Source organism: Nerophis ophidion, linkage group LG29 (assembly GCF_033978795.1).
Source record: "Nerophis ophidion isolate RoL-2023_Sa linkage group LG29, RoL_Noph_v1.0, whole genome shotgun sequence".
Lineage (NCBI taxonomy): Eukaryota > Metazoa > Chordata > Actinopteri > Syngnathiformes > Syngnathidae > Nerophis > Nerophis ophidion.
In genome coordinates this window covers 10,529,623-10,542,617 of record NC_084639.1, presented here as the reverse complement: position 1 = coordinate 10,542,617, position 12,995 = coordinate 10,529,623, and the positions used below count along the sequence as shown (strand labels likewise).

Here is a 12,995-nt window from a genome sequence, read left to right as displayed (position 1 = left end):
GCTACAAAGTAAACAAAAACAGAATGCTGGACGACTGCAAAGACTTACTGTGGAGCAAAGACGGCGTCCACAAAGTACATCCGAACACGACATGACAACAATATCCACACAAAGAAGGATAGCAACAACTTAAATATTATTGTTAGCTAAAACAAAGCAACTGCAGGGAATAGCGCTCAAAGGAAGACATGAAAGTGCTACAGGAAAATACCAACAAAACAGGAAAAGCCACCTACTTTGAGACAAGAGCTATTGTGATGCATGGTTGGTTATGGTTTAAAGCCATATTTAACAATTGCGAGGACTTTTTACTGTCATTATCGGCTACTAAGTTAAAGGCCTACTGAAATAAGATTTTCTTATTTAAACGGGGATAGCAGGTCCATTCTATGTGTCATACTTGATCATTTCGCGATATTGCCATATTTTTGCTGAAAGGATTTAGTAGAGAACATCCACGATAAAGTTTGCAACTTTCGGTGTTAAGAAAAAAGCCCTGCCTCTACCGGAAATCGCAGACGATGATGTCACACGTTTTTAATGGGAGCCTCCAACAAAAAGTGCTATTCGGACCGAGAAAACGACAATTTCCCCATTAATTTGAGCGAGGATAAAAGATTTGTGTTTGAGGATATTGATAGCGACGGACTAGAAAAAAAAAAAAGATTAAAAAAAATAAGCTCCTCACATCCTCACATTGTTTACAATCATAGCCACCAGCAGCTAGAGCAATTCGGACCGAGAAAGCGACAATTTCCCCATTAATTTGAGCGAGTATGAAAGATTGGTGGATGAGGAAATTTATAGTGAAGGACTAGAAAAAAGAAGAAAAAACGCGATTGCATTTACGAGGATAATTCTGGGAAATCCCTTATCTTTCTATTGTGTGCTAGTGTTTTAGTGAGTTAAATATTACCTGATAGTCGGAGTTGTACGTCTACGGGTGTCTTGACGCCAATGTCTCGGGGAGTCGACGGCAGCTATGGACAGCAGAAGCTCAGCTTTTCTCTGGTAAGAAGTCACTTTTTACCACAATTTTCTCGCCGAAACCTGCTGGTTGACTTTCCGTCGTGATTCATATTTGCTTGAAATCCATAATAAAGTTTCACCTCCAGGAATTTTAAACAAAGAATCACCGTGTTTTTTTGTGGCAAAAGGCTAAAGCTTCCCAACTCCATCTTTCTACTGTGACTTCTCCAATATTAATTGAACAAATTGCTAAAGATTCAGCAACAAAGATGTCTAAAATACTGTGTAATTATGCCGTTAAAGCAGACGACTTTTAGCTGTGTGTGTGTGCAGCGCTCATATTTCCTTAAAACCTGTGACGTCTTGCATACACGTCATCATTACACAACGTTTTCAAGACGAAAATCCCGGGAAATTTAAAAATGTAATTTAGTAAACTATTGGCATGTGTTGCAATGTTAATATTTCATCATTGATATATAAACTATCAGACTGCGTGATGGCTGGTAGTGGGTTTCAATAGGCCTTTAAATATTTTTTGCTGGTGGTGTGCCTCCAGATTTTTTCCACGCAAAAAAATGGGCCTCGGCTCAAAAAAAGTTGAAAAAGACTGTGCTAGGGAGAAACAATGGAAGCGAGTCACAACGAAAAGAAGCACACACACGAACATCGCAATTTATCGATTATCACGTTCATTTTCAGTCGTCGTTTGATCAATTGATCGGCCCCGACTAATTCATGTCAGCGCAGGATGATATGTCGCTGTGTGAAAGTGCCGTCCATTTTCTGTTAAAAGTGGGCTTTTTTTTAGCTACAGTTTCGGGTTTGATGCAACTGTTCTGTCTTTGTAAAAGCAAAAAAAAAACCTCGAACGCCAAAACAGGAAGTGCCGCCTTTAGCAGATGAGGCACCTTCACGGAGGATTAGCGACGCTAAATACTTCCAGCATGAGGACGACAGCGTATCGAATAACGAGCTGTCAAGTGGAGGCCTTGTCAGAACCTTGTTTTCTTTTTCTTGTCGTCACCTTTTTTGTTTGTCTCCTTTCTATCATTTTGTGCCTCGGTTTACTCTTTTGTTAAAGACCAAAAGTATTCAGACAGCATCATTATTTTATGCTCTCATATTTTCTCGTTTGCTTGACAATCCAATGGAAAATCTGATTTTTCCTACTGTTGCACCGTGTTGTTGACGTATTGTAGTTTTTCAATTTTTCTCACAGTAACAAATACATAACATTTTTTGGGGAGGAACCAGGAATGTTAACATTGGATCAAATGTTAGATTTTTTTTGCCTTTGTTTCGTATTATTTTTTAAACTGAAATGTTAACAATGGATTTTCCCAGTTGATGAAATCTTGTAAACATTGCTCTGTTTAAAAATGAATTACTAGAATTTCTAATTGGGCTAACTGGCTTAATTTGTATTTGTTTTTTACAATATCGAGTAACCTAAACACATTTTTTTCTAGTATTTGTAGAGTGAAACAACTACTCTATTAAATAACAAAAAATAATGCGAGCTATATTAAAAACCTATTAAGGCGCAAGCTGTTTGTTTACATGCTTTTTTTTTTTAATTTCTCTTTGTTATTTGGGCTTATTGGACCCTAATTACAATAAAAAACTAAGAATCATCTATTTTTATGCTTAGTCCATAAGTAACAAATGTGTACTCCATGTTTAGTGACATGCTAATTCTTATTTTTACACTTTTTAACCCCCAAATTCCATTATATGTTATAATCTTCCAACTCCACCAGATGGCAGTGTAAGTGTCCACATAAGTGGCCATAAGACTCAAATTCAGTAGTGTACACACTTATAAAAATAAGAGCTAAAAAGTAAAGTAAAGTACCAATGATTGTCTCACACACGCTTGGTGTGGCGAAATTATTCTCTGCATTTGACCCATCACCCTTGATCACCCCCTGGGAGGTGAGGGGAGCGGTGAGCAGCAGCGGTGCCGCGCCCGGGAATCATTTTTGGTGATTTAACCCCCAATTCCAACCCTTGATGCTGAGTGCCAAGCAGGGAGGTAATGAGTCCCATTTTAAAAGTCTTTGGTATGACTCGGCCGGGGTTTGAACTCACAACCTACCGGCGGACACTCTAACCACTAGGCCACTGAGTAGCTAAAAGGTGCTGTCCACGCATGTGGCCACTAAAGCCTTTAGAGTTAATTTTTTTATTTGTTTTTGCAATGATCAAATAATCAGTGGCTTTGTGGTTAGGGTGTCCGACCTGAGATTGGTAGGTTGTGAGTTCAAACCCCAGCCGAGTCATACTAAAAACTATAAAAATGGCACCCATTACCTCCCTGCTTGGCACTCGGCATCAAAGGGTTGGAATTGGGGGTTGAATCAACAAAAATTATTCCCGGGCGTGGCCACCACTGCTGCTCACTGCTCCTCTCACCTCCCAGGGGGTGAACAAGGGTGATGGGTCAAATGCAGAGGAAAAATTTCACCACGCCTAGTGTGTGTGTGACAATCATACTTGCCAACCCTCCTGATTTTCTCGAGACTCCTGAATTTCAGTGCCCATCTCGAAAATCTCCCGGGGCAACCATTCTCCCGATTTCCACCCGGACAACAATAGCGTCCTCTACAACCTGTCGTCACGTCCACTTTTCCTCCATACAAACAGCATGCCGGCCCAGTCACATAATAAATGCGGCTTTTACACACATGTAAGTGAATGCAAGTCATACTTGTTCAACAGCCATACAGGTCACACTGAGGGTGGCCGTATAAACAACTTTAACACTGTGACAAATATGCGCCACACTGTGAACCCACACCCAACAAGAATGACAAAACACATTTCGGGAGAACATCCGCACCGTAATACAACATAAACACAACAGAACAAATGATGATGATGGATTAGATTTATATCGCGCTTTTCTATTGTTAGATACTCAAAGCACTCACAGAGAAGTGGGAACCCATCATTCATTCTCACCTGGTGGTGGTAAGCTACATCTGTAGCCACAGCTGCCCTGGGGTAGACTGACGGAAGCGCGGCTGCCAGTTTGCGCCTACGGCCCCTCCGACCACCACCAATCATTCATTCTTCATTCATTTACCATCGTGAGCGGCACCGGGGGCAAGGGTGAAGTGTCCTGCCCAAGGACACAACGGCAACAATTTTTGGGGATGTCAATAGGTGGGAAGCGAACCTACAACCCTTAGGTTTCTGGCACGGCCGCTCTACCCACTACGCCATGCCGCCCCAAATACAGAGAAGCCCTTGCAGCACTAACTTTTCAGGGACGATTTCGGAGGTCTCAAGGTTGGCAAGTATGGTGACAATAATTGGTACTTTAACTTTCACTTTAACCTATTCCTTTTTGACATAATCTTCAAGTACGGTAGATCAAGTGGTATTCTTAGGGCTTTATCCAAGAAAAACAACATCAAAACTAAGACTTGCAGTAGTGAGACTGCAGATGCAAAATGTCGACATCTTCCTTCTCCTTTTTAGTTCTAGTGTTGACTCTTAAGCTTCACATTCCTAATTAGGCGATGATAGTCCGTTTTTAGATGTAGCCCACAACAAACGAGATAACATTTTTGATTTTGTGTTTCGTTCATTTGTGTTCTGTCGTGTGCTTTTTGTCTGATCAGTTTGCTTTTGTTTGTTGTCTCTCAGGTGGGCACCAGTCGCTTGTTGTGTGACCCTTTTTTGTTACGCCTCCACCGTAGTTCCTCGTTAGACGTCCCTTCCGTTTCTTCCCTTCGTCTTTTCTTTGGTTCCTCTCCCTCGTGTGCCTGCTGTGTTCTGACGTGAGCCCACTTTTTGAAAGGAAAAAAAAACACGGGGATATGATGAAATGTTGCGCTGTTATCCCTCCCCCACCCCCCCTCAGTCCCCCACGGCTCAGCACGCTCCTTTGAGTTGACCGACCGGGCCCCACAGGTAGCCTACTGATCCGCTCGTTTGACCCCAAGGTGAGACACAAAAAGAAACTTTCGGAATTTAGCGAGTAACCTTTAGACCAGGGGTGTCCAAACTTCCTTCTCTGAAGCATGCAGGAGCCATTTTGATGTTGTTGTTTTTTTATTTTCAAAATAATACAATATATAATGTTTTTTTGTTTTTTTTTACCTTTAAGGTTAATGATAAGTGTGACCAGCAGATGGCAGTCAAACATAAGATATATGTGTAGACTGCATTATGATGGCAATATGACTCAAGTGAACAACACAAACAAAATAATACAATATATAGATCAGGGTTGTCAGGGCCACATGGAGAAAAATATACTCTCAAGTGGGCCGGACTGGTAAAATAACGGCACGATAACGTAAAAATAAAGACAACTTCAGTTTGTTTTCTTTGTTTAAAAATAGAAAAAGCACATTCTGGAAATGCACAAATCATAATGTTGTTGGGTTTGTTTTACACTAACATGTTGCGGTTAATAGTAGTCTATCTTTATTTGTCGTTGTTTATACTTTATGAATAAATTATGTAAAAATCATCAGTAAACTCATTGGTGTTGATTTTAAATCTGTCAAGATACAAAAATAATATCAAAATCAAATTACGGGATGTTATTTAGGTGGTTTGGTATAAACTCAACTCGTGTTTGGAGGAAGAAGAATACTGAGTTGCATCCCAAGAACACCACACCTACTGTGAAGCATGGGGGTGGAAACATCATGCTTTGGGGCTGTTTTTCTGCTAAGGGGACAGGACGATTGATCCGTGTTAAGGAAAGAATGAATGAATTTGAGCCAAAACCTCCTTCCATCAGTGAGAGCTTTGAATGGTTGACCAAATACTTATTTTCCACCATAATTTACAAATAAATTCTTTAAAATTCCTACAATTTTTTTTCACATTCTGTCTCTCACAGTTGAAGTGTACCTATGATGAAAATTACAGACCTCTGTCATCATTTTAAGTGGGAGAACTTGCACAATCGGTGGCTGACTAAATACTTTTTTGCCCCACTGTAGCATAATCTATGTCCTGTATTATTACGTATTTTACAATGTACTTCTTTTATATTTCCTGTATTTTATATTATGACTTTGAACTGTTTTATATTTTAATTTTGTATCCTGTAAAGCGTCTTTGAGTATTCATAAAAGCGCTATACCAAATAAAATGTATTATTATTATTATTAATCTACAAAGATACAAATAATTGCTATTGTGACATCTAGTGGACACATTTAGAACAGCAGTTTCTTTCTTTCAAAAATGTTGGCTCATTTTTATACTTAGCCAACTCATCCTGTGGGCCGACTAAAACCTGTCCGCGGGCCTGATCCGGCCCTCGGGCCGTACGTTTGACACCCCTGGGTTATACATTAAATCAGGGGTCACCAATGTGGTGCCCGCGGGCACCAGGTAGCCCGTAAGGACCAGATGAGTCGCCCGCTGGCCTGTTCTAAAAATAGCTCAAATAGCAGCACTTACCAGTGAGCTGCCTCTATTTTTAAAATATTATTTATTTACTAGCAAGCTGGTCTCGCTTTGCTCAACATTTTTGATTCTAAGAGAGACAAAACTCAAATAGAATTTGAAAATCCAAGAAAATATTTTAAAGACTTGGTCTTCACTTGTTTAAATAAATTATTGTATTTTTTTACTTTGCTTCTTATAACTTTCAGAAAGACAATTTTAGAGAAAAAATACAACCTTAAAAATGATTTTAGTATTTTTAAACACATATACCTTTTTAGCTTTTAAATTCCTTCCTCTTCTTTCTTGACAATTTAAATCAATGTTTAAGTATTTTTTTTTTATTGTAAAGAATAATAAATACATTTTAATTAAATTCTTCATTGAACTTATGTTTTTTTCGACGAATAATATTTGTGAAATATTTCTTCAAATTTATGATTAAAATAAAAAAAAAAAATTCTGGCAAATCTAGAAAATCTTTAAAATCAAATTTAAATCTTATTTCACAGTCTTTAGAATTTCTTTTAAAATTTTTGTTCTGGAAAATCTAGAAGAAATGATGATTCGTCTTTGTTAGAAATATAGCTTGGCCCAATTTGTTATATATTCTAACAAAGTGCAGATTGGATTTTAACCTATTTAAAACATGTCATCAAAATTCTAAAATTAATCTTAATCAGGAAAAATGACTAATGACGTTCCATAAATTCATTTTTCAATTTTTTCAAAAAGATTCGAATTAGCTAGTTTTTCTCTTCTTTTTTTCGGTTGAATTTTGAATTTTAAAGAGTCGAAATTGAACATAAACTATGTTTCAACATTTAATTTTCATTTTTTTTCCTGTTTTCTCCTCTTTTAAACCGTTCAATTAAGTTTTTTTTTCGTCATTTATTCTCTACAAAAAACCTTCCGTAAAAGGAAAAAAAAATGTACGACAAAAATACCCATTTTTTAATATATATATATAGATTTATTTATTAAAGGTAAATTGAACAAATTGGCTATTTCTGGCAATTTATTTAAGTGTGTATCAAACTGGTAGCCCTTCGCATTAATCAGTACCCAAGAAGTAGCTCTTAAAAAGGTTGGTGACCCCTGCATTAAATAGTATTCCTGAATTATAATTGCTTTTTCATTGATATTAATTTTGATTATTTATTTCATTTTATTTATTCTGGCACACAACCCTTTGTACTCTTTTTTTTTTTTTTTTGTTCTTTGTCTAATCAATTGGTTTTTACCTTTTCAGTTTTTAATGCCTTCTGTCTTCTTCGGCAGACGGCTACGCCTTTTCCCAAGACGAGAACGGCGTGGTGTCTCAGTCGGAGGTGATCCGGGCGTACGACACCACCAAAGAGAGGAGCCGGGAGTGGTGAGCGCCCGCCAATCAGTCGCCAGTGCCACTGCGACCACCCGCTTGGTGGTTTTCTTGTTCCTGGACGGCGGGTGACGCTTTTTTTGGTGGGGTGGACGATGAGTACGACCGCAGACAGATACGAATGGGACCATGGATTCTTTGAGGAAGGCAACGAGCACGTTTGCTCGATTTTTTTGGAGAACGGTTACGAGCGCTGAAGCGAAACCGGTAAAAATGGAAGCGCGAGACGCGAGGGGTGTGACGGTACGCCGCGCTCACGGTACAGCTCGGCGTGAAGGTTCATTTTGGGGAAAAAAAAACGCTTGAATGAGTTTTAAAATGAAAATATCGCAGCAGGTAATTCTGTAGTACCATTTTTAATATCTAATTTTTTTTTTACTAAATCCCTTAATCGCCTGATGTGCGGAACGAATAGTTTCAGCTTGGATATTTTACACGGAAGGCCTAGTGCTCCCCGACCAGGAGACCTTAGCATGGGGTTTTCAAGTTCTGCCTTCTCCTTGGCACTTTTGCCGCGCAGTACAGAAGTACCTCAACTTACCAGCTTCATTGCTTCTTAACTCAAAATTCTTGTATCTGAAATCAATTTCATTGCCCCCCACCCCCTCCCCCCCGCCCCCCCTTAAAAAAATAAACGGCACAATTTTAACTCGTAAAATGCCTTTTAAAAAACAAAGGTTTGAATGACAAATATTGTTTGAGAAACGGTACATGTAGCACAGTGGTCCCCAACCACCGGGCCGGGCCGCGGCCCGATTGGTACCGGGCCGCAGAAGAATTTTTTATTAAAATTAAAATTAAATCAACATAAAAAACACAATATACACTTACAATTAGTGCACCAACCACAAAATTGTCCCTTTTTCATGACAAAAACGTCCCTTTTTCATGAAAAAAAAATAAAATAAATAAAGAAAAAAAACGGGTCATCAAAATTCTAAAATTAATCTTAATAAGGAAAAAATACTAATGATGTTCCATAAATTATTTTTTAAATTTTTTTCAAAAAGATTCGAATTAGCTAGTTTTTCTCTTCATATTTTTCGGTTGAATTTTGAATTTTAAAAAGTCGAAATTGAAGATAAACTATGTTTCAAAATCTTATTTTCCTTTTTTTCCTGTTTTCTCCTCTTTTAAACCGTTCAATTAAGTGTTTTTTTTCATCATTTATCCTCTACAAAAAACCTTCCGTAAAAGGAAAAAAAATGTACGACAGAATGACATATAGATTTATATATAGATTTATTTATTAAAGGTAAATTGAGCAAATTGGCTATTTCTGGCAATTTATTTAAGTGTGTATCAAACTGGTAGCCCTTAGCATTAATCAGTACCCAAGAAGTAGCTCTTGGTTTCAAAAAGGTTGGTGACTCCTGCTCTTAAGGATGTTGTGACCAAATACAAACACATGCTAGTTCACAATCATATAAGAAAATGGTACACGGTATAATTTACCACAGTAGCTTACATCAAAACTACAAGCTAAAAAGAGAGAAAAAATGACTGCGAATCCAGGCCAAAAAAATGATGGACAAAATATAATGACCTGGATGAAGATACAGAGAACATCCATGATGTTCATATGATGGCTAAGTATACAGCACTAGTCTTTGATATGTTAGGCGAGGGACAAGTTGAGGTACCTCTGTATTTCTTTTTTTTTTTTTAAGAGTTGTTTATTTTCTAGTAAAACCCCAAATTGGTCGATGAGCGAATGTAATAGTTGCACTGGGTTTTACCGGAAAGGCCAAGTGTTCCCTAAGCAGAAGACCTTTACGGCGAAAGTGGCTTTTTCAAGCTCAGGCTTCTCCTTGGCGCTGTGTTTGCTACTTGCTTATTACATTGAGACTTGTTGAGTAGCGATAACGTCGAGGTCGTGTACCGTCACACCCCCGCTGAACGCCCTTCCTCGTGACCGGGCGTCCCCGAGTCAAAGATTCTAAAAGGTCGGCTTGCCAAAGAGCAGTCGCGTGTACAATCCCGTGAAGTACTCGTGAATTCGGTTAAAGGGGAACATTATCACAATTTCAGAAGGGTTAAAACCATTAAAAATCAGTTCCCAGTGGCTTATTTTATTTTTCCAAGTTTTTTTTCAAAATGTTACCCATCACGCAATATCCCGAAAAACGGCTTTAAAGTGCCTGATTTTAACCATCGTTATAAACACCCGTCCATTTTCCTGCGACGTCACAGCGTGAAAGATGGCGGATAGCACAGAAAGGTATAGCATAGTCGCTCGGATTCGGACTCGGATTTCAGCGGCGCAAGCGATTCGACAGATTACGCATGTATTGAAACGGATGGTTGGAGTGTGGAGGCAGGTAGCGAAAACGAAATTGAAGAAGAAACTGATGCTATTGAGCCATATCACGACAGACAGCGGCAACGAGGACAAATTCGGCGATCGCCTTCTAACCAATGATTGCATCTTTTGACCACTGGTGCAACTTGAATCCGTCGATTGGTATGTGTTTGTTTGGCATTAAATGTGGGTGGAGGGAAAGGCTGGATGCAAATATAGCTACAAATTGTTACGACTCGGAGTAAGAAGAGGACCCAGATGCAGAGAGGAAGTTCAAAAAATAAATATTTTATTTTGAAACAACTTTTTACCTCAAGTGCAAAAAGTATTTCGCAAGAATAATCAATACGCGGAAAAATAATTCCGAGGATAAACGATTAACTCAAAATCACTCCACAAAAATAAGGAGGAATACTAATCTAAGGAAATTCTAAAGAAAAAAATAATATCAATATAAATAAACCAAAAGCGCTCCAACAGGAGAAAAAAAACACCAAACTACCTATATATATATATATATATATATATATATATATATATATATATATATATATATATATATATATATATACATACACTGACTATGAATAACAAAAAATCACTCAATGAGACAATAAATTCGAAATTTGGAAAAACAAAAACTCACCCATTAGGTAGACAAAGGATAAGCAAGGAAGCTCGAAGGAGGAAAAAGTCAACTCAAAATTACAGCAAAAAACTGCTTGATCCATAAGGGGGAACCAGGAAAACAGGAGCAAGACAAAGAGGGTTTTCGAGGACATGGACATGAACGCTAGAAGGCACGATAATCGAGACGATCTGGCAACGGACAAAAAGAGGCGTGAGCTTAAATAGGATATGGAATGATGGAAACAGGTGGACACAATGAGGGATCAGGGATGACGTCAGACTGGTGACACAAGAGGAAGGACCCGTGATCTGAAACAAGAGGGTAGCTTTTCAAAATAAAACACGTAAATCACAAGACAGAAAAACCAAGACAAGACTTCCCTCACCGCGGTGTGACAAAATGAGTCATAATGATGCAATATGTACATACAGCTAGCCTGAATAGCATGTTAGCATGGATTAGCTTGCAGTCATGCCGTGCGTAAATATGTTTGATTAGCACATAAGTCAATAACATCAACGAAACTCACCTTTGTGATTTTGTTGACTTTATCGTTGGAAATGCATCTGCTTTGAGTGTCGCAGGATATCCACACATCTCTGTCGTAGCATCGCTATCGTGGGTAGCGATGCTACGACAGAACAGAACAAACGAGGGACTTTCCCATCTTTTGACCACTGGTGCAACTTGAATCTGTCGATTGGTATGTGTTTGTTTGGCATTAAATGTGGGTGGGTGGGTGGAGGGAAAGGCTGGATGCAAATATAGCTACAAATGAGGCATAATGGTGCAATATGTACATACAGCTAGCCTAAATAGCATGTTAGCATCGATTAGCTTGCAGTCATGCCTTGCGCAAATATGTCTGATTAGCACATAAGTCAATAACATCAACAAAACTCACCTTTGTGCTTTCGCTGACTTTATCGTTGGAAATGCATCTGCTTTGAGTGTCGCAGGATATCCGCACATTCTTGCCATCTCTGTCGTAGCATCGCTATCGTCGGTGTGCAGAACAAACAAGGGAATTTCGCATCTTTTGACCACTGGTGCAACTTAAATCCGTCGATTGGTATGTGTTTGTTTGGCATTAAATGTGGGTGGAGGGAAAGGCTGGATGCAAATATAGCCACAAATGAGGCATAATGATGCAATATTGTACATACAGCTAGCCTAAATAGCATGTTAGCATCGATTAGCATGCCGTGACCATTGATATGTCTGATTAGCACACTCCACGTAAGTCAACTTGAATCCGTCCCTGATCGTGTTGTTACACCGTCCGACAACACACCGACGAAAACAGTCGAAATAACGGAAAATAACAGCTGATTTGACTTGGTTTGTGTAATTTGTTTGAGAAAATGGCAGAACGCTTCGTGTTGTGACGTCACGGGTGAAAGGTCATCGCTCCGACAGGCTATCAAATGAAAGGCGTCTAAATCGCCAAATTCACCCTTTTAGAGTTCGGAAATTGGTTAAAAAAACAAATGGTCTTTTTTCTGCAACATCAAGGTATATATTGACGCTTATATAGGTCTGGTGATAATGTTCCCCTTTAAAACCCCCCGACCGCCACTTTCTCCCACTTACTTTTCATTCCCCGCACTAAAGGAAGCGCCTTACATCTGCATCATGCCTTCATCCTCTCTTCTACACACATTTTCTCTTCCTTTCTCAAGCAATGTATTGAATCCTGTGCCTGCTTTCCGCTCGGGATTGGTTTTCGATGGACGATAGCATTCCACACATCCCCCTCGCCCCCCCGCCATCACAAAGGTGCCTACGTTTCCGTTTAGGAGCCGGCGTAGGACGCACACGTTCAGAAAAAGGGGGGAAAAACAAAAAAAACGAGATTGAGACCCTTCCAACATAAGTGCCATTAGCTAACAAAGAGAGAGAGAAAAAATACCCTGGATTATCCACGGCAACCCAGAGTTATGATTTTGTGGATTTGTATTTTTATATTCGGAGACGTACACACATTTTTGCATTTGACTGGCTTTGTAACCTTTGACCCCGCCCCCTCCCCCCCCACCACCACCCCCACAGGACACGGCGCTTACTTAAACGTCTCTCAGTGGTGAATATTGTTACTGCTCGGTTTATTTCTAATTATTGTATTTAATACTTCATGTCTGTGCGATGGCTTTCTTCTCCCTATGGGAGATACGACTTCTGACTGTGTGTGTGTGTGTGTGTGTGTGTGTGTGTGTGTGTGTGTGTGTGTGTGTGTGTGTGTGTGTGTGTGTGTGTGTGTGCGTGTGTGTGCATGTGCATGTGAAGTACGC

General features: G+C 39.2%; 1 protein-coding gene across 5 annotated transcripts in view; it reads left to right on the top strand.

Annotated features, from left to right (window-relative positions):
- Positions 1–12,995, top strand: part of LOC133546053 (phospholipid-transporting ATPase IA-like) — a 441,030-nt gene that overhangs the window by 423,273 nt on the left and 4,762 nt on the right. For 4 of the 5 annotated variants that reach the window (XM_061891880.1, XM_061891879.1, XM_061891878.1 and 1 more), the window contains one exon: positions 7,672–12,995. This exon is cut by the window's right edge and continues 4,762 nt beyond it. In XM_061891880.1, coding sequence (XP_061747864.1) covers positions 7,672–7,769 — 98 coding nt within the window. In that variant the 3' untranslated portion in view covers positions 7,770–12,995. Of the gene's footprint in view, positions 1–4,626; positions 4,926–7,671 lie in introns of all 5 variants that reach the window. The other variant, XR_009804972.1, reaches the window with a different exon arrangement.